The 27,779-nt window shown below is 40.8% G+C and overlaps 1 protein-coding gene across 2 annotated transcripts in view; it reads right to left on the bottom strand.

The window, feature by feature from the left end:
• Nucleotides 1–3,543: 3,543 nt before the first annotated feature.
• Nucleotides 3,544–27,779, bottom strand: part of cdk6 (cyclin-dependent kinase 6) — a 45,873-nt gene continuing 21,637 nt past the window's right edge. For both annotated transcript variants that reach the window (XM_042506936.1, XM_042506938.1), the window contains 4 exons: nt 13,894–14,003; nt 5,317–5,367; nt 4,063–4,198; nt 3,544–3,876 (listed from right to left, as the gene is read on the bottom strand). In XM_042506936.1, the coding sequence (XP_042362870.1) occupies nt 3,724–3,876; nt 4,063–4,198; nt 5,317–5,367; nt 13,894–14,003 (450 nt within the window). In that variant the 3' untranslated portion in view covers nt 3,544–3,723. The remainder of the gene's footprint in view (nt 3,877–4,062; nt 4,199–5,316; nt 5,368–13,893; nt 14,004–27,779) is intronic.

Raw genomic sequence — 27,779 nt, 5'->3', positions numbered from 1 at the left:
AGAAAATTCACACAGTGCTTAGTCAAGCAGACACTTTTACATGAACCTATACTGCGTTCGCCATCTAGCAATTAAAAGTTGCTGGCAAAAACAGTTAATACAGGCAGTTATCTCCAGACAGTAATGACTACAGTAACATATATATGATAAATAGGAATGACAGTAGACTGTGATCAATGGCATGATCGTGGAACAGCTTGAAAGAAAACCTGAAGGAGTTGTGATGTGGTCAGTTAGTAGCCCTCGGATGTGCAAACTGTGCCCGAAAGGTTCGGACGTCCATAACAAGAACCTGAGAAAGTCAGAAAGTGTGTCTGTGTTGTGTGTGCTAGCAGCACTACGTGATAAGAAAACGTAAACCAGTGTTAAAATATGTTACTGTTCCGCAAGAACTACTACATACAAAAATACAACTCTGCATATCTTGCTTTTTTCCTTGCTGGTAAAAAAAAAACAACTGAACTTGAATATAATTGGACATGATTGTAAAATAAAGCAAAAACTGTACACAAAGTATTTGTGCATTATTTCATTATCAAAACCACTGTAAAATTCATAGTCGCTCACAATTCAATGCGAATGAAATTCGACAAGCACCCACAGAGCCCACCCAACATTTCAAAGAAACAAAATACTCTTGCCAAACAACATTCCACTGACCCTCACTACTCTACATTTATCCATTTTGACGACATATCTATTGACTGACGATGCACGTATCAAAAGTTTCTATTAACAGCTTGTACTCAGCACTCTACTCTGTACAGTACCAATGCCTATCCTTTATACATTCCTTACATTGTCAAACTATTCTTACACAAATTCTATAATTGTCTAAAGAGTTGGTGTAATTGGTGTAAGAATATTGTATGCCCCAGCATCTTAAAAAAAATCAAGTAACTACTTGATGAAAACAAGCATATAAGACTTGTCAATAAAATTAAAATTAAATACAGAATATTGGCGGCACTATTCTGTGCCAAATGTATTCATGTTGAATAGTGCTGGTGGTTACTTTCTCCACCTATTGCAAGCCTGTGCATTACTGTATCATTCAGATAGTATATAACAATTGTATATTATTATGATAAAAAAAACCCATGAAGGCAGACTAGGAAGTGGCAACAACATTTCTATCAGGTTCTTTCATCATTGTCTCAGCACTGATATCAGCCCATATATGAGTTTAGGAGTTCCTTGAAGAGCGCAGAAACCATTAGAATCCCGCTACTGGTCTGCAGTTACTCAGGACATACTCAAGGCGGCAGTAATACAATACATGTAGGACTGGAATGAGGAAGACATGGCAGTGAGTGGCTGGCTTTTGATGCCCAATAATGTTTCAATAAGTAGGTGTGTACATGAGCGTGCTAATGTCAGTGGTAGTGCACACACTAAATGTTGTGTATTTGTGAGCGTGCCTGTACTGTATATCTGCTCTCTGCACACACCCACAGTAAGCATAAAGGCAGGTGAGATCCCACAGTAAGCATAAAGGCGGGTGAGATCCCACAGTAAGCATAAAGGCAGGTGAGATCCGCGCTGTCCAACCAGGCTCCTGTGTGGACCGCGCCCCCCAGTAAAGAGGGACGTTTTAGGCTAAACACTGGTCATGAAGGGGCCTCGACAGTCCCGCTCGCCCACTACTACCAGTCAATCTGAGATGCAAGTCTCTTTGCATTGTTAACACAGTCAATCATCAACATGTATCAACCTAAAAGCAGCAATTACAATCCATCAGTTCATGGAAGGAGGATAGCTTTTGTGCATTTTTTCAGGGGGTGAGAGCATTGGTTTCATCTTTCCTGACACTACCTTTACCCTCTTTTCATTAGTACTTTCCTAGCACTTTGTACATATAAAAAAAGTATATGCCCCCTTGGTCTTTTTCATTTTTATGTACAAAAAAAAAAAAAAAAATCGCAGTTGATTAAGCTGTTTTTGACACTGATTTTTATATAAAATTCTACCTATTAATCTAAATGAAAGCATCTTAACTTTGACATGCATAATTCTTAGCTGATGCAGCCAACTCTGTTGAAGAACATTAGGTAGGATCACCTGTGTGTCATCTAAGATGAGAGTTTTTAGTTAAATGCACCTTCATTTGCTTTGCCCCACAGCTGGCACAGTCTACACTAAATAAAACTTTAGAATCAAGCCAATCAACAACACAATTATTGAAAAGAACAACTCAGTGGAAGAATTCCAGTATATGAAGGCACTTGAGTATGCACAACAAATTTGTGTGGAGCACGTCATCCTCAAAAACTATAGGACACTGAAGGAGGAGCAGTGTTCCTGCACTGAGATGGGAGAATGTGAGCTTACTGCAACTGTTTCATGGGTGCATTTCTAGCCTCACAGCCAACTGGCAAAGAGAAAGCCACTGTTGAAAAATTGCATGACATTTCGACTTGGATTTGTCCAAAGGCACGTGGGAGTTAAAGAAAGCTCCATCATGGGATGACACCAAGCTATACTATTTACAGCCTGGTGTTGGCAGCATCATTTGGAGCAATGGCAAAACACAGGAGAATCCTGGAGGAAAACCTGCCGCCATGTTTGGAGAACACTTCTTGTTCCAGCAGGACAACATCAACTCCCAAAAGTTAACCCCCAAATCTGCACAGGATTGTCTTCAAAGAGACATCACTCAAGCAGCCAAATCACAATCCAAACTGAACAGCTGTTTTCTGCAGCAAATTTTGTCATGCACATCACGCAGCCCGACTAAGCTTTTGGCCTTTTGCAGAAGAATGTGGGATGATTTAATCACAGACTCAAAGCTGTAAATGAAGCCAAAGGTGCCTCAATATGCCTCTGTACAAATCACTGTGTTCTGTATTTGTACATAATTTTTTTTTTTACAAATTTATTTTCACTCATTTAAGAATTATCTGTATATCAGTGTCAAAAAAGCTTATTTAAAGGGAGAGTTCACAGCAAAATCAAAAATACCTATTTTCCCTTTACCTGTAGTGCTCTTTACCAAACTAGATTATCTTTGGTGTGAGTTGCAGAGCGCTGGAGATATCAGCTGTAAAGATGTCTGCCTTCCCGAGAATATAAAAATTAGATGGCACTCGACTTGCGATGGTCAAAGTGCCACAAAATTATACACTTGATAAACTCAACAGCAATGTCTCTTAACAGATATTATGAGACAGTTTCTCAAGACAACACAGAGCTTGCTGTTTGCAGTTTCAGGTAGGACCTATTTTCTTTCTACCTAACTACGCCCATTACCAGCTGTAACATTAGCTAGCTGAGCGGTGCTAGGCAAGCTAGCAGAAGATGCCTGCTTCCTTCTGTGCAGTGACACAGTTGGCAGGTTTAGTTGGGTAAAAGGAAATAGTTCCTACATGAAACTGCTCACAACAAGGTCCGTGGATTATCTTGAGTAACCAGTTCATGATTTCTGGAAAGAAAATAGCTAATGAGATTTTTTGTAATGTATTTCATGGTGCTTTGAGCAACACAAGCAGAGTGTGATCCAAGTGCTGATATCTCCAACACTCTGCAACTTGTACTAAAACAATCTATATTGATAAATAGCACTACAGGTAAGTTGGAAAATATGTATTTTTGGGGTGAACTGCGCCTTCAACACACTTTGATTTAACGCTGTAAAAACTATAAAACATGAAAAACACCAGGGCGGGGTACATAGAATACTCTTTTCAGACACTGTATGGGATGATTGAGGGTGAAGGAGGGCTGTCAGGCAGTCCTCTCCTCCATAGTGGGCTTGTTGCTGGGGATGGGCTGTGCCGCATACACACTTCTACTGTGGCTGTCCACACTTTGAAAGTAGGGGTGGCTGAGCGCAGCAAAGGCTGATATCCTCCTGGAGGGGTTGAAGGCGAGGAATTGCTGCAAGGGAGAGAGGAGAAAAAGAAGACAGAGATGGACTAATAAATAAATTAGAGGAGAAGATTTATCAAATAATGTATAACTGCAATATTATGATGAAAATGAAAATATATGGTTGGTTTTCAAGTATTTGAGAAAACTGCTTGATAAATTTGGTTGATTTGAACAGAGGCGTGTACGACCCACCATTAAGAGGGCCCGTCCTTGCTCGTCCATGTCTGGAACCAAGTCCTCTATTGGCTTAGGGGGCCGGGGGGTGAAGGCACTCTGTGGTAGGGCCACTTCCTGGGGCCAGTCTTCTGCTGAAGGTACCCCGACAACACTGCAGGATTATAAAAGTCTTTAGTGCCTTCACAAAAGTAATGTTCAATATTCACTCACTCTAGGTAAAATCTTTGTTAAAATCACCTCAGGTTTGTTGGAGCAACTGACTGGTTTTGGTGCATGCCTGTTAGTAGGTGTGAAATAGGGGATGTTACATGGCGCTGATGATATTCACCCTAGCAGAGCAGCATAACCTAATCTAGGACACTCTGCATTAATTATAGACAGATATTTTTGTGCACATCCTGTTCTATAAGTCGGCCATAGGCTAGGGCTGCTTGATTACAGCAAAAATCATGATTTTGGTCAATACTGACATCAAGATTATTTAATTTCCTTGAGTAACTGACTTTGAAAACATCATGTATTTATTAAGCTTTTTTTTATTGTCTTTTTACCAGGAGACTGTCTTGTACTTTCAATATGATTCAACTGAAAAACAAATCTTCAATATGAATGTACAAAAAATGAGATAAATAAATAAAATAAATAATAAATAATTGGTAAAAAAATAATCACGGGGCAGGAGGAGATGGAGCGTGAGAGACAGTGATTAATATGAGGCCCATGTATAGGAATGTATTATAATGTATAATGTACTTGTAATAATTTCATGCTCTTTCCCTTAAGGTCCGAATAAGTCAATAAATCTGTTGCCTGTTGCATTTTATTTTGGAAAAAAAGTCACTAAGGGGGTGTGAAAAGTTACTACATCTAGTGAGGAAGTTGCCAAGTTGGCAACATTGAGCGCACAGCTGTAAAGGTTAGGGGTGCACTGGATTTATAACACAAGACAAAATGTGAAATGCATCATTATGAAATTGAATGAGGCACAATAACTGCTTTATCTTGAATATCATGTTTTCATTATGGCTGGAGGAAACAAAGTAAAACTCAATAAACTGTCCAGCTCAACCATATGCAGGAAAATGAGGGAATAGCCACACAATGGATATATGTTCTGCCAAACTTTATTGGACTGACTTTTGACTGATTTCTATGGTCAGTCCAATAACGTTTTGAGAGCTTTTTCCCAGGTTGTACATTCAAACTCAATTAACTGTAACCTACAGGACCTCAGAAACTGTAACAGGAGCCACGGCCAATAATACTTACTCAAAAATCTTTCCCAGCTGATCAACATCTGAGTTTCCTCGAAATAGCGGTCTGGGAAAGAAAAAATAAACAAAGTTAAGTTTAACTGCTGCTGCTTAAACATTAAAAAATGTAGACACAGGAAAAGATTAAAATGCATTTCGGTTAAAAGTGCACAGCATTAATTCTTGTTGTTCTTTTTGTCCTTTAAATATATACCCTGATGCCCACAATCCCACGGTGCACTGCAGGCAAACAGTGCCAAGATATAAGCTATTGGCTAAAGTCAGAGAGGAATGTTTGAGACTGTTATGTGAGCATTTGAAGTAGCCACACACTAACAGCTTCATCTCATGTAGTCAGGATTGTGAAGCAGAGTTGGTAGTACCACTGGAAAGGGGAGGGAGGGATGAAAGGAGGGAGGAGAGCAGCAGCAGGGCTGCTGGTGGTTCCTGTGGCTTTGGGCCGTCTTTGGATGCCCGTGGGCGGCCATGCCCGGCCTGGCACCCGCACAAATTCCAGTAGTCATCATCAGCACAAGCCTGCCGGCCGCCACACGGTACAGAAAAAAGCCTATTTATCCCTTGTGTGTGTGTGTGTGTGTGTGTGTGTGTGGGTGTCTGCTTTCGCTCTCTCTGTGAATGTGTGCAGGAAAGTGGGAGGGAGAGGCGTGTGACAGAAACGTTGGATTATTCGTACAGAGAAAGAGGTATGGGAACTAGACCTTCCTGCTGAAGTTCCCCTGAAAGGAAATGTCAAAGAGGAGACTTTCCTCTGGTGACAATGTTACTTGTCTTAATTACATTATACAGTGTTAGGTTCAGAGGAGCTTTAATTTTGCTATATTCTACATGTTTTAAATGATTTAGTCACCAGCAGATGTCAATGTAATGCAGGATATTGTCACATAGGTGGGCTTGTATGCATGTGTGTATGCATTCTGTATCTAGGCACAGCTCAAGTGCACCCCACTTAACTGGAGTCAACAGACTGGCTAGCCACCATGTGCTCCCTGTGTTTTCCCACTTGCAGGAAGCTTTGCATAGCTCAACACCCACACTTTCCTACAGACTCAGACACTGGGAAATTAGTCACTCAGGGGTATTTTGCACTTTTTTTTTTTACAGCGACAGCAAACTCCTTGTCACATGCTTTAGTTCGGAAGTGCAATTGAGATAGAGTTTGTTTCAATTATTCGCCACTGGCATCCTTAACTAATGGATGTCTCAGTGTTTCCTCACTCTTGAACCTCTGCTTCAAACATCTGACTGAAAGGATCACACCACATAGGTCTTTTGGGGTAAAGCTCTTTGCTGAAGTTTGAAAGCCATTTAAGATCAGACCAAACCAGTTCTGACTGTTGCAAGAAAAGAAAAAAAAATCACCTACAGCAAAGTCATCGTGCCAAAACAAGTAGGGCTGATAATTCCAAGAGGTCCATTTTTAAACCTGGAGTGGTTTGTTGGTTTGTTGGAGGGGGATAACTGGATTCACACAGAGCTGGCCACTGGCATGCACACACAGTCAACAGTCAAGTGCAAATGCACATTTGCACACACTCAAGTAGATACACACAAAGAGAGCATACAAATGCACACACGTGCACAAAAGGGATTGTTTCCTTCTTTGAGATTTGCATGTGCACAGGTACCTGTGCGTACACAAAAACTGGTGGCAGTGAAAAGAGGACTGAGACTGGGTTGGGACAAACGGCTGAGTCACGCTTCCTTTAGTGCCAACACAGCTCTGTCCCACATTCCTCCCAGAGACAACCTCTGGAATGTGTGTGTGCATGTTTGCACGTGAGAGCGTCAATCTGACTGGGTGGGAAACAGAGAGAGAAATGGAGTGTGCAATTGCGCTTCATCCTGTGTCAGTCTGTGCTGAGTGTGGATGTACTGTACATGTGAGTGTGCAAACACGCATGCACTTAAGGTTGCGTCTTTGAGGATTTATCAATTGAGTTCCAAAGTGTGAGAAAGTCAACACGGATGTGGGGCCTCTCCCAGACCATTAACACAACACGTTCAGCCTTTTCGATTGGAGGAATGTCAACAAGCAGGCGCTCTCTCCCCCATTCACTCCATCCATGACTCACCCCGACACTATCCCAGCCATGCAGATGCAGACTTGCATGATATTTGCTCAAATTCTTTTCAAAACGAGTTCCCAACTATTCTGGCTACAGTAGATAGTCATTTAAGACAGTTTTTTTTTTACAATGGCATGTTTGATAATGGAAGTGGAGAGAGGAGAGGAAGGCGCTTGAGGGGGAAAGCTTTGAAGTATCATGAGTCATATGAAAAATGTTTTGAGGTTGGATTTGAACTTTTTTGACCTGCAACAGAAGACAACAGGGTGAAATGAGGTTGACGCTGATCAGGGGGGCTTCTTCTACAGTTTATTTTCATTATCTCTAGTGATGATCCTAAGAACTAATTTAACAGACATTTAAACAAAAGTTTAACCTTAGAATAGTCGACTGGTTTAAATGTAAGAGAATGCTCAAAAAAAAAGCAGTAAAAATTGAGCAGAATTTCATTTATGAAGTTAAACATTACCAAATAAATATTGTGTATATAAGGGCCAAACTGTTAATCGTGCATTTCAACATCAAAATTGTATTCAAAATGCAGCACTATGCATTATGAACTTTGCACATTATCCTACATAATAGGACAACAACTCACTTAAGTATCTGTGTATTTAACGCCCTGACTCATCTCCATTCTAGCACACACGATAACAATCGCACTGCATGAGTGTGTTCGCAAAGTGCCCCCCCCCTCCAACACACACACACACACACACACATACACACACACCCATGTCCATGCTTCTAAGAATGTTCTGTGCTCCCAACAAATGAAAAGCTTGTTGGCTATCTCGTTACGTCAGGCCAGAAGACATCTAGTTGGTGCAAGTGTGTGTGAGTCTGAGAGCACACGTGTGCTTTTTTGCGTGATTAAAAGACAGCGAGAGGGGATGAAAACAGAGACAGAGAGAGGGAGTGCCCTTCATCAGGGCCACTGGTTTATTTAATACCGACCTAAACTCTGCCACTTTCTTTTGGATATCGTTTCATTGACGAGTTGACAAATTGTGCACGTCCCTTTATTATCTCATGACAAAACCTCACCCAAATTTTTCAAGTTCATGTCTCCACATTGCTTGTTTTTTAGGCCAACGGTCCAAGATAAAGAGACATTCAATTTGAAGAGGGAACCAGCAAATATTTGACATTTTTGCAAGATAAAAGATTTAAATTTTATTAACACCAAAAACTGTTGCCAATGAATTCACAATGGGCAAACAAATCAAACAACAAAATGATATACATATTTACCCCCCCCCCCCCCCCCCCCCCCCCCCCCCCCTTAAAAAAAACCCCAAAAAACATTTCATTTAGATATTCTCAAAGGCATTTAAACAACCAGTGAGGACGTTTGGGTCATTGTACCTGAGCTGTCAATGATTATAATCTCTAATTCAACAAAACTGCAAACCAATAAACAGAGTTTTCTTATCCTCTCTTGTTCTGCACTTTCCCTCAAATCATGCTTTCTTTTGCTTCCTTTCACTGCTTCTCCCAGGTGCCCTTTAATCTCTAACAGGTGGCCTTTTAAAAAGCCATCTTAATCACCTGCAGAGAGAGAGAGAGAGAGAGAGAGAGAGAGAGAGAGAGAGAGAGAGAGAGCGAGAGAGAGAGAGTAAGTTCTGTTCATGGCCATCAAAGGGCTCTGCCTTGCCTTCCGCCTTAAGACAAACTTGGACAGATGCCAGATTGTGAACACACACACACACACACACACACACACACACACACACACACACCCACACACACACACACACACACACACAAGCTTTTTACAGCTTACTGTGTCAGTACCTTAACCTAGGCAACATGCACACACACCTTGTGCCTGTATCCTCTGCACGTGATACATACATGTAACTGATTCTTAATGCTGATGCTCGGTTAGTTGGTGATAAGAAGCTTAATTACAGGCTCATTTGCCACAAATTCTTGAATGTTTAAGCATTTTACACAGCCGCGAAATGCAGTCAGTGTTCTTCATGATGTGTGAACACATGTTGATCATGGCATCAAGTACATCCAACTGCCATTCAAATTGATGAGATGAAAGTTTGACTGAGGCGATATGTGACTAACATTTACCAGAAAATATGTCAGTTGACAAGTTGAATAATAAAACATTTTCAGCTTTAATCAAACGATGCACGTCACTGAGCACCTGAAAATACTGAATGAAACCATCTGTAACACCGCTACTGACACTAACACTGAAAGAAAAATGTGGTCATCACTTCATCAACAGCGGATTGACCTGTGACAAAGATTAAAAAGAGTAAAATTATGGGTACTTTATTATTCTCACTTATCCTCATCCTCTCTCCTCCTGTGACCCAGATATTGTTTCCCCTCCACCATCATGGAGGACCATCCGACCACTTAAATGCAACTCGAGGAGATGAAGTGTGAGGAGGCTTGTGGATGAACTTGAAGAAACACTAGTGTCTCCTACGCATTATTCTTTTATTGAGAGGTGTGACGTATAAATGAAATAACTGACGTCACTTAAGACTGACGCTCTGGAACCAAGGATTTCTAACTTGGCAGCAGCAGCTCTTTTGTCCTAATGTTTAATAGCTAGGGTACAAGGACGAGACGTGAGTGAAGAGAGCGAGGAGATATGTAAGCGTCATGGAAAGTACCTAGAATGCGAGTTAAGATGACAGCTGAAGTGCTTGTTTTACATAATTGAGTCACACATGATTATAACACGTTCTACACCCTACACTGGCTCTGATTCAAGACTACTTTACATGATATGAAAGGTTAAGGCCCGATCTACATCAAGGACTTGGTCAAACCACCACCCCCCAGCTCGACCGCTGTGCTCTGCCCCTGCAATCAGCTTGCTACTGCCTTACTACAAGGGGGGCCTGACTCCCGCTACAAAGTCAGGTTCGTTTGCTGTCCTGGCTCCACAATGGCAGAACAAACTCTCCATTGACATCAGGACATCAGGACAGCAGAAACTCTACAAATCTTTTGTCGCACACTGAACACTCATCTCAAAAAAACAAATAACTATTTCTCCATCTTTAGGCTATGTTCAGACTACAGGAAAACAGTTTTTCATCTTTTATGTGAATCATAACAGTGTAAACAGCACAAATAACATGTAATCTGGACTTTCCAATTCTGATTTGGGCCACTTTCATATGTGGCCCTAAATCAAATACAGGTCTGATTTTTTGCAAAGCAACTTCTGGCTGAACAGTCATGTCAGAATCATGCGACATTAACATTATTCACCTGAACTCAGTTTCTTTCCATGAGAGTCATATGTAGAGGTGCTGTCAGAAGTAGTTAAAAGTAATCCAAGACATCCTGATATTTTGGATAAAATCTCTTTCAACAAAGCCAATCATATCACAATCCCACCACTCCTGGCTCCAATGCAACATACACACACACACACACACACACACACACACACCTGTGGATAGAAGTAAGCAGCCATTGTTTAACTAAAAGCTGTAACAAAAGTTAGAAATTTGGTGCTCTTTCTCCTCCTCTTTGTTATCATCTTCTCAGGAATACGCCGACTTCCACTGCACATCAACTAATAAATGGAATGCCAACTTCACCGGCCTCCGTGCTTTCTTCCGAATAGCAACGTGCTGCATGGGATGTCTTTATTGTTCTTTTGCACATACAGGTCAGTTAATGACTATTATTAGTTTACACTGGAATCTGGTATTGGTCTGATTTAAAAAATAATGTGAATAGCCAAACAAAAAAAATCTGATCTGTGCAATTAGGCTTGCAGTGTGATGTGATGCACTTGCGTGACTCTTGCACTTTTTGGTGTTGTACCCACATGGTTGAATGCACCTATTCAAAGTCCCTTTGGATACCAGCATCAGCTAAATAAGTGTAATGTCATGTTATGTAACGGATAGTCATCAGTCTTGTTCTAAAAGCAGGAAAACAGGGGTAAAAAAGCAGACCCTATCAGACTTCTTTAACTGTTTTTATAGCAGGCTACCAAACAACGCCTGAACACATGACCTGGAGCACACATGCACAAGATGCACCAAGACTGTTCAAATGACAGGGTGGGGACAGATGCAACAACACGGGATAGATTACGTTCAAACATGTTTGTTTCACTGCACAGCAGCATGTGGTGGTTCAACGAAGAGCTTAAATGCACTGTGGCATTTTTTTTTTTTACAAGACATTTCCTCATTTGGCGTTTCCTTAATGGTGGTATGTAACAGGCTGGGCCACAAGGGGCGACTGTGAAAGCCGTCACGTACGGTATGATAATGATACACAAAGTTTTCATCAAACCGTTCAGTGGCTGTCTTATGTTTCTCCACTTATTTATTTGACATCCGTCTGTATGCCACATGTCTACACAGTGTCCTCACCCTGTGTCACCCTTTGCCTCAAGAGACTACATATTCCCAGTGCGTCCCACATGCAGAGCGTGGGTCGTTGTGTGTGGCTGTGCATGTTGGGGTGTGAGGACGGTTGGAGAAGGAAGCATAAATTACAGGCAGGGCTGCTCCTCCTGGCACTGAGCCCTACCTCAGAAAAGACTGTTCTTATCTACTCTGAAGCACACCACTACAGTCTGGCTAGAGCCCAGTTCACTGCTGTTTACAAGATACACTTCTGTTCATTATATGGCACCTAAATATTAAAATTACATTGATACTACGATGATAAAACGGGTCTTCATGCCATAGTAAAGTATTTTTTCCTCCACAGACAGGCAGTGGAATCTTTTTTAGAAAAGTTGTCCGTTATTAGCTTGGCCCTCCTGTGTGTGAAGTTCGTTAGACCACAAACTGACAGATACCTATACCAAGAAGCAGGATCCTGCCTTACATGCTGCAACCACAGCAGACAGCCTGTCATTACTGTAATAGTTTGATAAGTCAACTGAAATGTGATTGCTGACTGCTTACAGTGCAGCTGACAGGTGTCATTTTGAGAAAAAGATGGCAAGTTTAAGAAATACCCAAATAACTGCTTCTGAAACAACGGCAACAGATTTTTTTTTTTTTTTGGAATATACCTCAAAAAGTATGTGACATTACACAGGTAATGCAGAGACCACAGCACCAACATTCAAGTGCAAAACTATCAGTTACAGCTCAAATACAGAAATCATCAGCCATAGATCTGGGACATCTCTATGCACATAAATACTTTGTATTATTAGATGGCAGCATATTTTTTAAATTATTTGCAAGAAGAGCACCGCATATCTACATTATGCTACAAATGCCAGCAGTGTGACGAGGCCCTGAGTGTCTACTCATCATTAAGCACTGCATGTTTGCCATGTTTTTTCTGGGCGCTAAGAGATGAAAAATGCAGAACTCTGGGTGAAATGCCCACTCGTCATTAGTGATCCCTTGCACTAAGTCTATGTAATGTCTTATTAAGCTCATTTAGTAATAGAGTAGGTAATTGTCTTGAGCATTAACAGTGAGTGAATGGGCGTGTTGATGATCTTGTGACTGGTGTGAAACCGGAAGAATACAAACATTTGAAGGTGAAGAAGAAGCTTCATTTAAATGAAGATGCCAACAAAATTGTCCAACTGGAGAGACGAAGAGATTCAGGAACTATTGTCTGTAATGACCCTGACACACCAAGCTGACAGTCGGATGTTTGTCAATGTTGGCTCGCTCGCTGCCGCCCAACTTTTTGTTGAACTAGCGTCAGAAAAGGCAGAGAGAGAAATCACTCTGAATGGCAGTTCAGCTCAGTGCGCAAGAAGAGAAACATTTGTAAGGAAAACAAACAAATGCCTAAAGTCAAGAAGGTGTGAGATAAAAACAAAAAATTCTGTATTAGCCAAGATTGTGGTTTTAGTAACTGAGCTCTTCAGCAGAAACTGTTTGTAATTGTTTGTGTTACTGTTCACTAACTCAGTAAATATCATTTGTTTTTTCAATATTGCCTTGTGTTGTTAATGTGCTAACTAGCTAACTAGAGTCTTGAGTCCATCCTGCCGGTCTTCGTTTCCCTTTTTTGAATGACGAACGCCAACCATCGCCCCCCGCTGAGAGTTACTTTTTCTTATACAGGCTCAGAACATTTGAGATGGTTGACTGTTGGTTGTAGTCTACTGTTGTTCAGGTTCAACTTTTTGGCTGAGACTCAGGCGATTTAACAATTTATTTGATATTGTTTTCGTATTTCTAAGATTAAGCACCGTCACAGAAATGATCAGACAGATTCAAGCAACAGCAAGAGTCTACACTGTGATTTCCACAGCATCATTTTTGTGTTGCGTCCTGCCTTCTGCATGCTATACCAGGGCGCAAAACCTCATCTAAAACAGAGTATTTGCAGGTGAGAATGCATCTGTCACAGGCAATCTCCTGTCTTGTAACACATGCATAAAAGGAAACTCTGAACAATGTCTGGGCCTGTTTCTCCAGATATTGTTAGGAATTCGTATGAAAAAACAGGTTATCACGTTGTAGTTCTCCCAGTATATTTAGTATGAGGGGTTACACAAAAATTCCCTGTGCTCTCACCTTCTCCTGAACATCTCAGCGAAGATGCAGCCGACGCTCCACAGGTCCACTGGCGTGGCGTAACTGGACTGAAGCAGCACCTCTGGGGCTCTGTACCACAGTGTCACCACCTACAACACACAACAGAAGTCCCTTGTAAATGATAAAAGGTTAAACATACAAAGACATACACATACACACATTCCTCCCAATCTCTGGCATGTGGTTTCACCTGCCAGCAGCAAAATGTCACCATATTGGGGGGGGGGGGCTCACTCTCACACACACTCTCTTTTGCACATACACAGGGTTAATACTTCTCTGCCCCCATCTTAGCCTTACGTAAGACATGAAATCATATCTGGCAGGACATGTCTCCCTGCTCCCATTTTGGTGTACCCACATCACACAGTCTTTCCACAGCCATCCACCAGGGACACACAATACTGAAAATGTACATATGTGTAAATGTAAGTACATGAGTACTACTATGAGTATCTATTACTACAACAAACAATACAAAGCTTCACTGGATTAAACCTGGCAGATGTCTCATGTGTGGAGATAACAAACTGACTATCATTGCTATCAACCACCAAACCACGCCCTCCTCCCACCTGCCGAAACACACACGCAAAAAAAACACCTCCCATCTTGCATCAAGCAACCCTGCACCCACCTGAGGTATAACCACAGCCATTTTGTGCCACTCCACACTAGGCATGGTTTCCAAATTTGTCCCTGTAACTCTATTGGGAGCTCTGAGGGTGAGTGTGTGTATGTGTAGCCATAGCCTGCAGGAAAGCAGCAGCATTGTTAACAGCTACAGTAGGGAAAGCCTCCAGACAAAACTCAGTGACCCCTAGTAAGAGAGTGGACTGGTTCCAGGTGCTTTCCTAAACTCTAGATTTTTCCAGCAGCTTTTGGCTGCAGTTTCCCCCTCAGGCACTGCACAGTGCTTATCGGGATCTTAGAGTCTGAGGGTGAATGTTTGTAAGCAAACGCACTGGGTGTCACCTGGATATCTTTATTAGCTGGCTTGGACTCTCTGCGGGAGTACGAGGAAACGATACCCTGAGCTTTTAGATGATGTCCACATGCCTGTAATATGAGAGCAGGGATCTTCAAAAGGATGTGGATAGCCAAATATGAACTATTAAAAAGTGAATCAGGTCCTTTCTTATGTGCTTAAGCTCCCCCTGAGAAGTGATTTAAGTCAGTAGCCAAGTAACTTTATGGTTTATAGATTTTTGGACATTTTTTTCACTGGAAGAGTTTGCTTACAGTTATAAAATTCCAGTATTTGTGATTTTATTTTTGCTCAAAATGTGTTTAATTAGTAAGTGCACTTGTTCATCCTTGACTACTGTATTTTAAATTGGGAAAAACAAGTTGTCTTTCACCTATGCTGGTAGTGTTGCTCTGGTTTGTAGCTTGCTGACCCTTTAAGTAAGCAGGCCATACTGTCACAAAAAGTAATAATGCTGGCTGAAAATACAAGGATGTCTGTTTTACTCAAATTTCCCTGCTTCCATTTCAAAACATTTCTGACTATGTCTATGTTTACAGAATCCCATTAGTTGTTGACACAAGGCATTTTATTTTGAAGTATCTGCAGGACCTGGTTGTTGACAATGCAGGAGCTTGCACGACTTCATAAATGAGTGGATTTTGTGCTTTTTAAATTTGGAAATACAGAACTCATAGCAGCAGGCAGCCCTGCAGAAGCATCACAGCCACAACGCTGTCTGTGTGGACACCAAAAGCTTGAAACACGCTGTAGTTCAGCAAGGTTGCGGTCACACACTGTCTCCGCGTCCAGTGTGAATCTGGGGTAAGTTATCAACTGAAATAACACAGTACCAAGTAGCATTAAAACTTCTCAGGCAAGACTATACCTATGTTTGCTCCCACATCCAAAAAAAAGTACTATTTCTGTGGTTCTACTCGCAGCCAATCACTGCAAGCATTCTTTGATTTAAAGCAAGGTGTGATTGGCCCACTACCATAGCAGCTACAACCCATACAGTCAGTGGTGCTGTGAAGGGGAGCACTGTTTATCTGACAGAGTTGGCGGTTAAGCATGCCAATATGTCACTAAAATGATCGAAAGTATGGTGCCATCTTGTACAAGTTAATGCTTCCGATCACATGATGGGTATCGAATGGAGTAGAGAAAGAAGGTATGAAATGAAGTACTCTACTGTATTGGTATCGCTTTTAGGGTACTTTTATTGTAAACAACACAAAGCCCTATTGCTGGCAAGTGACAACAGCATTTGAGTATAATAGCTGCGGATGTTGGACACATATGTGGTTATAATATAAATGCAGCATGATGAGAACAATTTTTTCCTTTTATCATAATGTTAGGACTACTACAGTCCTTTGGCATCAACAGTAGTAACAGATGTCGTAATATACCATTCATATACCACATACCATTCATGGGAACTTCTGTCTTCTTGATATCAACTGGTATTGCTTATAGTGGCTAACCTGGCTTGAACTGGTATTGCTAACTGAATCTTGGGTTTCCATATTGGTGAACTGGAACACGATCAACCTGGGTGTCACGTCATTTCCAGCTCCAACTTTCGAAGTAAATAGAACGATACATAAACTTAGACAGTACGTTTACATGATGTTGGAAAAAGTTGAATTATTGTGTTAGTCTGATTAAAACTGGACCAAAAAAATACATGTAAGCATGTTAGTGCTAAGCTGAATTTCTCAACGTCGGACTAACACACCTAGATTATGCAGTCGTGGGTCAATTCAATCTTTCATGTATATGCCTCATCTGGACAGCATTCTCCATACCCCACCCCCCAATCTCAGTGACCCCTAGTAAGAGAGTGGATTGTAACTAGCTGAAAAACTGCTGCTGTAAACTGCTGTGATCAAGTTTTTACTTTTCTAATTGTAAGCTGTCAATACAGAAAAAAATCATCTGAGTTGTAAGCACTTGTTTTTGATAATTTCTTGATAATTTGACAGTAAACTAATGATATTATAGAATTTGATAAGCCTCTAGTGACACATTTTCCCATATTATGTCCTCGTCTGTAACAACCACATCCTGTACTTTAGCAATGGTGACTTCAGTTACAAAGTTGCTGGGCAATGTTTTATTACCAGCCCGTCCAAAATAGGAATTCCATCACAAAGGGGAATTATTCCTAATGTAGCTTGAGGGGCAGTTTTGAAAATCAGAGGCAAACTCACAAACTGGCCAAATGTAACCCCGAGCTGGAATTCTTAAGCAAGGCAGTCAACAGAGACCGATAAGAGGAATAAAAAGTTTGGTCACATTTTTTCTTCTGAACTGAAGGACTCTATTAATAGCGCCAGGGGCTGCATTTTGCAGATGTGTGATACTTTCTGATCTCCTGCTTCCTGCTTTAGTGGAAATAGGGAGGAAGTTGAGGCTAGTTGGCTGAGATGTGTCGGCTGAGCCACGTGACCAGAAATGAGACATGCACTGAGAATGAACAGACTGACTGCTGGGGTCATTGAAGATTTTTTGAACAGTGAAACCTCAAAGAAAAACATGAATGGAAGTTGCACAGCTGCTCAAAAAGTAAGGCGGCAAAAGGTCACTGACATTTTTTCCCAGAAATTCAAGGATGCATTGATTTAATTTTCTGCAGGAATTATTTGTAGTTGTTTTAACTGAATTCTCTGCAAGTGTTTAGCTTGATACCTCACATACCACATCTCAGTTTCCACCCTACCACCTAAAACATGGCATTGCTAAAGCCATCAAACATTTAAACACAGGTTGCTTTTTAAAATTTAGATGCATGAGTGACAAATGGCCTAATCAACAATCGTCCTGTAACTTTCACAGGTGCAGGTTAAAATGCATTGAGCTTCTGTCTGCTGCATGGGGTTTGCATGCCTGCAGAGTCAAAAGTCAGGGCTCGTATGAACACACATGCACAGAGAGAGCCTTCTAGGAAGAACCACAGACTAGAGCTCGGGGTAAATCCACTTCAGTACGATACAGTTATTCGAAAACCTGGCCACAACTGCAGATTAGGCCATATTTATAATCACACATGCATGCTCTTGCAGACACACAGGAAGATAGATGACTTTAAGGTTTACTGCAATCTGGCATAACACCCAGACTAAATGAACTGTAGGAACCATCTCTGTGGCAGTGTATCTATGCCAAGGCCGTCTTTCATTCTACATTTATATTAAAGGATATGAATGCTGTTTTATTTTTTGTCAGTGAACATCATGAACAGAAACAAAACCAGAAATGCATTAGTCTATCTTCACACTTTCTGACCCCTATACTGCTCTGACACTCAATCCCAGTTGTTCTTACAAATCACAATGAAATACTTTCATTTTTTAACCAACTGCTTCTTTTATGTCATATTTTGAATTTGCTTTAGATTAACACATATTTGTTGCAGTAGTAGTAGTATTTACAGAACCAGGACTAAAAGGCCCATGTTCATCATAATAAAGGAACGTGCCACTGATTGCGGCTCTCCCTTTGAAAAAATAGTACAAAGGAATAACCTATGTCACCCTCTGGATACAAAGTAACATTGTAGTATGATCAGTTTATTGATGCTTTTGGTCTTTTTGTGAGTTTTGTCAGAAAAATGTACAATATCACCAGACTGATTATAAATCTGGTTTAAACCATGAATTTCTACATCCATCCTCTCACGACGCAAACCAGTGCCAACTATTAAGCACTTGTGAGCGTTAAGACAAAAGTCAATATTTTAAATGCAATTATTTATTTATTATGTATTTTGTTATGAAACATTAGTTTTCTTCAGTATCAATGAGTGTCAACTGCATTGTGTTTGAGTAGCCATAATTTGCCGCAAAAGAAGGCAGAGGTGAGCTGAAACGTTCAGGTGAGGTGAGGTATCGGTCATCTGAAAGGTGAAGCACATTAGCATGTGCCTGATTTACCGTCCCTCTTGCTCTGATTGCCTTTCTTTTTATACATCCATGGCCTTTACCCTGTCCTTTGCGTGGACATTAACACCCGTTGCTGATTGGTTGAAATAGTGTTGCATGGCTCCGTCCCATTTTCAGAGAAAATGGGACATATTTGAGAACATATGAGAACATATTTGCCGAGTTGGAAAAAAAATAAGAAAAAAAAAGCATTGGATTAAAATCACTGTCAGCACATTTAACTGGAGTAGTGACTCCAGCTTCTAGGTCATCCAGGTGGAAAAATGCATACAAAAGATGGATGATATTTAGACCAGATAATGTGTTTCTTTGCAAAGAAAGAAAATCTAACAGTATGAAATAGAGTGGCATCAATGTGTAGATGACCTCAGAAACACTGTTGGTATTTTGGTAATGATTTCACATAACTGAATGTATTTATTGTCCTCTGATCATGCTGTAAAGTTGAAATAATGAAATAATACTTACAGCAGTGCACACTTTGATTTGTTCCACTTTTACATTTGTCAGCGCTACACCCTTGTTTTTATAACACCTTGATGCAACAATGCTGTGTTTAAGGGATGTATTTTGACAGCTGGTTTAATAGTGATAATTGATTTCAAGATGTTTATAAAAGCCCAGCGCAAGTTACAGTATAGTTAAGTTAATTTATTGTGGGCGAAGTTTATGATTTTTAAGATGAACTGGTAATTTATCCATTTTATTTAAATGACATTAAGAGAGAAATAAGTAAATGCAGCAGGAGAACATGTAATCCAGCATGAAAATGTTAATAATGGCAGCAACTGTTGTATGAAAAAACTCCAGCTGTCTAGTGAGTCCTCTCTTGTCCTCCAGCTTTTTCGAGTTTAGGCAGACATTGCGAGAAAAAACCCCAACATCATGACAGTGACGTTATTAACTCTCTGCTCTACAAAGGCTTCATCTCAAGCCTCAGATTCTGAGTTTCAGGATGCTCAGTTTCATTTCCAAACAAACAGTCCGCTGCTTTACACTCAGCAGTCCTCCTCACCCTTTTCTCCCCTACCCCCTCTCTCCTGCAATCTCTTGTTTCCTCTCTATTAAATGCCTATTCTCTGTCTGCTTCTTTAAGGCCATGCATCTGAAAGGCGGTTAAGTCTACGTACAACAGTTGGAGAACCTGTAAAATCCATGGATGCATGATCACACATAGTTCCACACTCTTCATAAAATACTCTACTTTCCCTGTGTCTGTTATACTAAATATCTCAAAACAAGTCCTCTGACTAAGGAACCTGCTCTGAGACATGGACGCAATTTAATAACTGTTTTCATGGAGATGATAATAGCAACACATAGACTGTTGTAAAGAGAAACATTCCCCAATTGTAATGTTGTTCTGAGCTCATTTTCTGTCCTTTGCCTTCCTCTTCTTCCGACCACGTTTGCATTCCTTCTTCCTTAGTCTCTTTCTCACCCTTCTCATTCTCTGTTCTGCTTCACATATCCCTTCATTACCCACTCTTGCTCTCCCTCCTCTGTAAAGGCTGCGTGAAAACAGAGATGCAGACACGTACAGTATGTAGGACAATCAGACACAGAGAAAATGGGGTCAGGACTCAACTGTGCAATACAGTGTTTTGCTCTTAGGTCAGCTGCTTTGAATTTTCAATCTGTCTCTCTGCATATCTGACACCCTTCTTCCCTTCCGCATGGTAACAGAAAAGCCAGAGGAGGTCAGATAAAGACTTGGGAGGAAAAAAAGAGAGAGACAGAGAGAGAGAGTGTGTGAGGCTGACTCCAGATTAAAGGACAACATTCTGGGAATTCCTTTCTGCTGAGAGCATCCTCCCCCTCACCAACACCACCACCATCCTCCTCAGCCCTCACTGCTGCTCCCCGCTTTACTTCAGGGAGGAAATGGCTTCTTCTGCCCCAGAGGACCTCCAGACCTCCTGGGCCGGACCTCCAAGCCTGTCTGTCATGCAACATCCGGACCTGTGCCACCAGAGCACTGTGCATGCACAGCGGAGGAGTGTGACAATGGGGGAGCATGCATGTGAGCGCGGGGGCGCTTGGTTTGTGTAATGTGTGAGTACTTGCACGTGACTGAGGGAGCACCTGCTTTTGCCTGGATTCATGTGCTTCAGTGCCAAGTGTTGAGTGTCTGCAAATATATGCAAGATATCTGCAGCATGTGTTTGATGTTTAAAGCATAATTCTGGTTTAGTCCTACATGAGTCTTATCTTTATATAATACTGGCCAAATTTCCTTTGGGTAATACAACACTGTGCTCACCGGGGGTGGGAATCTCTCTGCACTCTCACATTGTGATTCTGATTCAGCGAGCTACAATGCAATTATAAAACAATTATCAATGCAAACTTTTTGATTTCTATAAATGATGACTTCTTTGCTAACTTTTTTTCAATATTTTTTGTATTTCTGCTTTATTTTGGATATTTTGGATGAGCTACCGAGGCATCCCTACTCGCTACTTTAAAAACTTTGCGAGTCTGTTATGATCCATAATTAAAATAACATATTTTATTAATATAATACAAATATAGTAACAAATGAAAGAGACTTCATAGAAGCAAAAATGCTTCCACACGTCAGCTTTTTAGCCATCGGGTGCAAGTGGAATTGTATCCATCTGCTTGCGCTCAGCCACTCTCACCCAAAGAAGTAGCCTAATTTAGAGGGGTACACAGCATACATGTTTACGTCCATTACTTTTCACCGTCCAAATGGATCAGCTGTAAGGAACACACAGACAAAATTGCAACAAGTAATCATAATGTCAAGAACTGTTTTTTGCTATTCTGATTTTTGATGTTTCTGCATTGAAACATAATCTTTCAAAAGGGAATCGAGATGCATCTAAGAAACAATTTTTTACGCACCTAGTTAAAGGTATCTTTTTGGAGTTTTTGACTACTGATAACACGGAGCAATGTTTTTACCAAGAGAAACCAAGGGAGGCCAAGAACAACATGGTGGAGAGCTATGACTTTGGAACCGAAAATGGCTGAACTAACTTGGGACGAGGCACAACATGCAGCACAGGACAGGAACTGATGAAAGTAGAGAGTCGCAGCCTCATGCTCCACAGGGAGCAAAGAAGGCACGTAATTTTTTTTCACAAGTTGGTCCCCAAGAATTTAAATGCAAGCTAATGCCAGGAGACAGTTAGCCTAGCTTAGCATAAAGACTAAAGGAGAGACTAGCCTGGATCTGTCAAAAGGTAAAACACGTGCCTTGCAGCTCTTCTAGAGACTAACATTTAATAGGGGTGTGTAAAAAAAATCGATTCAACATAATATCGCAATATTTGGTGGCAATATTGTATCAAAACATGGATGCCAGGTCTAGAATTTCATTGTATATTAATTATTAATATGGCAATACATATTAAACTTTTGGTAACCTCCTAGAACATTAAAATCAACTGCTTTATCAGATACATGTTGCTGCAGCAGAAATGAGTGAAATGAGATGAACAGATTGAAAACTTATTATATGAAACAGATATTGACAAAGTTTTGCTTTGGGAACACAATTTGCAGATGCAAATAGAAATAAATCACAATACATTGCAATATATGTTATTACAATACTCAATATATCACAAACACTTAAAATCTCAATATTATTGTATTGCGACTTAAGTATCGTGATAATATCAGATTATGGGGCCTCTGGTGATTTCCACCCCTACAAATTAAAACGATAAAATTAGATATATGACATGTTAATCAGTGAGCTTTAGAGGCGCTGGTATGGGGACTTCTTCAAGTTTGGACAGAGCCAGGCTAGCTGCTTCCCAGTGCTCCCAGTCTTAATGGCGAGGTAAGCTAATTGCCCCCTAACATTAGCTTCATACTTTAGAAACAGACATGGTAGACTTATCAACCCTCTTTAGACTTTGCAAGAAAATGAATAAAGTGTATTTCGCAGAAACAAATATTAAAAAAATACCCTTAAATGGCTATTTTGTTAATCACTTGTGTTTTCTGACTCATCAGAACTGGTTGAAGTAATGCGATCTCAGCAATGATTTTGATGAGCTCAAAGGTATAATGATCCAATCAAATGATCACGCTAAAAAAAAAACCTAGTCATAATAAACTGAAATCATCAAATAATGTGCAAATTACTTGTTATCGGGACACACATTCTTCATGCATCATCCCCATTCTCCCAACACAGCTACCATGACACAAACATTTTCCTGTCTCTCTGCATGTGGACTTCCGCAGGGACCTTCGCAGTGACCTGATGCCATGAGGATGACTGAGGCTGGGGCTTAAGGCTGCAGCGCCGGAGGCACTGGGGCTGATGGAGTTTGGCCAGGGGCCCGTGTTTACATTCCCTCTCACTGAGGAAGCCCAGGATGAAAGAGCACCACTGCACACACACACATACTGTCTGCACACACATGCACACTCACAGACAAGCACTTTGGATCTACTAGAGGCCAAATGATTGTTGTAATTGAGTCAATAAGAGCTGGATTGGAAGTTTTAACTTTCAGCAATTACTAAATAAAGTGGAATAAACATGCAGCGCAGTTAGGTCCCTCAGGTAAATGGCTCGACTGTTTCATGCTTTGAGTCTTGAGCTAGAATTTGATTACGTTCCTGAAAGCAATTCGCTACAAATTAAAGTCTTTCTATGTGAATCTAAGGAAGGAAGAGCTGCAGAGCATATAGGCAGGCCACATATGGGAGAAGGCAAGCGGATGTTATAATAATAATAATATGAGCAAAACTATGCACTCTGAGAGTACAGTGGAACTGAGGCTGTAATGTTGTGTCTCCAGAGAGGCCCCATTCGAAGCTCTAGCAGTCAGCCATGTTGTAAACACCATTATTTCACTCCTCCCTCACTTTCCCTCTTTCTCATTCTTGTACAGCAAAAAGGACAATTTACAGTCCCAATAATACAGCTGCACCAGGCCAAGAAAGGAAATAAGGAAGGAGAGAGAGAGAGAGAGAGAGAGAGAGAGAGAGGTGGAGGCAGAGGGAAGCACAGTGCTACAGAGCCAGAAAGAAAAGTGCAAGAGCAGCACACAAACTGTATACAGTAAAACAGAAAAAAGGGCCACTACAACTGTTGCCAAAGTATGCACAGTGTACAGGAATGCAGCATGGGGCCCTCGGCGAGCGAAACAAAGACAGCACAGTCAGTGGCTCTCTCTCCCTAGTGCTACCACATCCGCACATCATTAGCTGGAAAATTCCTGATATATGCTGTAATTTTTTCTCTTTTTTTCCCTCCTCTTCCTCTTGCCGTTGCTGGTACAGACAAGGCTTTAATATCCAGATGCCGGTGTGTGCGGCTGTGTGCTCATGCACCACACACACCGGTCAGGACCCCTTTTCCCCACCTGGAGCACTGCCAAGAGACCATCAACAATTAATGCTGTGAAGTGCAGAGGAGTGTGTGTGTGCGTGTGTGTGTGTGTGTGTGTGTGTGTGTGTGTGTGCGTGTGTGCGTGCGTGCTACTGTTGCTCTTTCAGACACACTTAATGGGGGGCACACACAAAAAAAATTAAATATAATAATAATTAAATATAACCTGCACTGTGCATGTGCAAACATTAATAACAATGTGACTGTCTGCCTTTAAATGTGTGTACAGTATTACCCTGTTCATATATGTGTGTGTAAACTCTGTGTGTGTGTGTATGTGTGTGTGCGCGCGCGCGCGCACGTTTGCTTATGTCAAATTGGGGCCAGCCCCTTTGCTCCAGCCGGCTGCAGTCAAAGCATAGAGGATGACTTTTCCTTTTTTTCCCATGCGGAGCTGTTTGAGGAGATATCTAAACATTCCCAGAGTGCGCTGCACGTGCTCTCCTTCGTGCAGTGCAAGGGTTTTCCCCCTCCTTCCTCTCCATGCTGCTGCCTGCCTGCCTGCCTGCCTTTCTGTCGGTCCAGAGTAGAAACACATTGTCTGGCAAAAGAAGAGAATCACAGACACACACAACTGTCCAGTTCATCCTTGGTCATCACTGAGAAATTTCAGTTTCAGCAGCTGAACTCTTTTGCACGACTAGTGACAGTGCACTACTGATTCTTACATGTATGGCATAGTTTAATTATTATGCAAGTCCCGAGAGTAGAGCTGCAACAATCAGTCGATTAATAGATAAGTCGAACAATAAATTAATTGGCAACTGATTTGGTCACTAAACGATCCAGTCGTTTTTTTAAAATTATTATTTCCAGTTATTTTTTTAGGCAAAAAAACCCCAAAAAAATTGCTGGTTGCATGGCTCTTAAATGTGAAAATGTGACGCTTTTGTGGTCAAACATGATAATGACTTCAATAGTTTGGATTTTTGGACTGTTGCTCAAATAAAGCATACACTTTAAAGATGTCACCTTGGGGTCTGGGAAATTACAATGGTCATTTTCACTATATATTTTTTTTACTTTTTAATGACAAAACCATTAATCAAGAAAATACTGGGCATATTAATTGATAAAGAAATTAATTGTTAGTGGCAGGCCCTACCCGAGGCCGCTTGTTTTGCAAAGACATTTTCTAAAAATCATTGTCTTCAAACTTTTTAATAGATAAAGCTTTATTTTAAATATGGGCCAAAAGAGCCATCATCAAGAAGCAAGTGATTTGCAGACTTAACAACATCTTATCTGCAACACTATCTTGTAAGATTATCATAACTTGTGATAAGTGAGAACACACCAATCTACACTTTCCCCTCACTGACAGCCACAGGTTCTAACTTTGAGTCAAACAAGGACCCAAAAATAGAAAACACTTCTCAAAGTGAAAATAAAAATCCAGACTGAAGAATCGGACTGCTCTTGAAAGCTTTGTAACGTAAAAGCCTGTCTGCTGTTTGAGCGCAGGCAGGAAATCTGGTTTCAATTTGTTTAATGTCGTCTGAGATATGGGTGTCTTATTCGGGTAAACGTAGTGGGAGGGCTATAAGCAGAGGAACTAGGGGGAAGAATTGGGAAAATACCTTCGATCAGGTAACACTTTCACTCCTCTGTGTGTCACCAACAACAGTTTACAGGAAACTGACAGACTGTACAGGCGGTGTTAGATGATACTATTTTTAAAAAGGGTAGTTTAAAAAGGAAATTATTTCACTGGAATGACTACAAAGGCCCTGGCTCGAAGTGTCATAAAATTCCTTTTGGCTATTGTGTAACTCAATAACAGACTCACTTAAGATAAGCACAGATGCGAGACAAAATAACATTTGCACCAGTTTATTTTGGTTTTGAACAAAAAAAATGCAAGTTCAACACCGTGGCTGACACAAAGGTCTGGTAGCATTCCCCTCAAGTTTTCCAAATCTAATTTGACAGGTAACAACATGCACATGACATGCATGAGAGTGGAAGCTAATGGGTTTCATGGGACCATCCTGTCAGCCTTGTACTATGATGGTTGCCAATATGTGGCTGGTGAAGATGAAAAGATCCCCACAGTTAGGTCACTGGAGGTTATCTTCTAAAAACCAACTCCCAACCTAACCTTTACTCCTCTGTCACTTCCAGAGAGGGAGCCACAGTCACAAAGGATCTTATCCTACCACTGGGAGGCGTAGATGAAGCTAAATGTTCCTGCATAATCCACATGTACACATGTATATTTGAAAATGTAACTTTTTCAGTGTTTTTCAGACTTTCGTCGACACGCAAACTGCATTTGATCTGAAAACTCCGTCCAAGGTGAACAGTTATAGTTTTCAGGAAAACGTTTGCGGCAGTGGTGCATGTGACCAAAACAGTGATAGTTCTAACCTCACTAACAGGACTTTTTTCATGTCAAAACATAAATGAACTCTCCCAGTAAATTGAGAGACAGTGAGGTAAGAATTATACATTGATCTGGATCAATATATTGATACAATGCTCAATGATCCAATATTATTGATACAAACTGAAAACATCAATACATATCATTATTAAAGCTTCTTTCCCACTGCACAAAAAAACTACTAACACCGCTAATATCTGGCTTTTAAATGCAATGGGAATATGCACAATCAGCATTCACATCCACATCAAATGACCCTGCAGTCATCACAGGTATTCATCACCTGCAGCGCCAATCAACATTGATGGAAACACAAGACCCAGGTGATTGTGCTATTTTTAGCCCCTTCAACAGTGAGATGCAATGACATGCTGCCACTTATTACTGTTCATCCCACACCTAAGGAGCACCAAAACATCAATCCTAATGAGTCTGCACCGAGTTTGAAAGAGAGACTGAGTAAGTAAGTAACATATAAAGAGAAGCAGCAAAGTTTTCCTCCATCCATGCTGCTTTCTACTGTTAACCTGTTTTCCAGCCTGTTCGTGGCATCAAACGTGATACACGCACGCATGCATGCACACACGCGCACACACACAAAAAGGCATACTCATCTGCTGCAGAGCTGTGTACACAGTTCTGCTCTACTGGCAATGGGCAAGCAGTCTATGGCCTATTTTAGCAGATATACCCATGTTTAAAAAACCCACATGCACATGCTAATTTTGGTGGAAAAGGAGTATAAGATATGCTTTCATTGTGAAGTTCCCAAGGAACGTCTGTGTCACTATTTCCGTCCTAGCACACCTCCCTCCTAAACATTCAAAAATTTCTAGCAACAGCATTTACTGAAATTATCTCATATCAATCACAGGCACCTGAATTTAATCTAATTGAAATAGTATCATGGCAGACTTTGTGATATTAACTATTATTATATTGTTGTTCAAAGAGTCAGCATAATATGGTAACATGATTTACACCCCTTGTCAGAACACCCTACTTAGTATGTTTTACTTAGGACGTTTTAGGATCAGATGGGCCCATGTCAGGCAATGAAGGTTTCTTCTAACTTGTTATTCATCTTGCTGTGATGAAATGCACCCAAATCCTGTAACAGTATTCTGATGTTAATAAGTCACGTTTTAACACTGACTTCACAAAACAATCTCAGTAACA

This window comes from Plectropomus leopardus, chromosome 18 (genome assembly GCF_008729295.1).
Source record: "Plectropomus leopardus isolate mb chromosome 18, YSFRI_Pleo_2.0, whole genome shotgun sequence".
NCBI lineage: Eukaryota > Metazoa > Chordata > Actinopteri > Perciformes > Serranidae > Plectropomus > Plectropomus leopardus.
The sequence above is the reverse complement of the archived record's forward strand: the minus strand, read 5'-3'. Positions and strand labels throughout refer to the sequence as shown.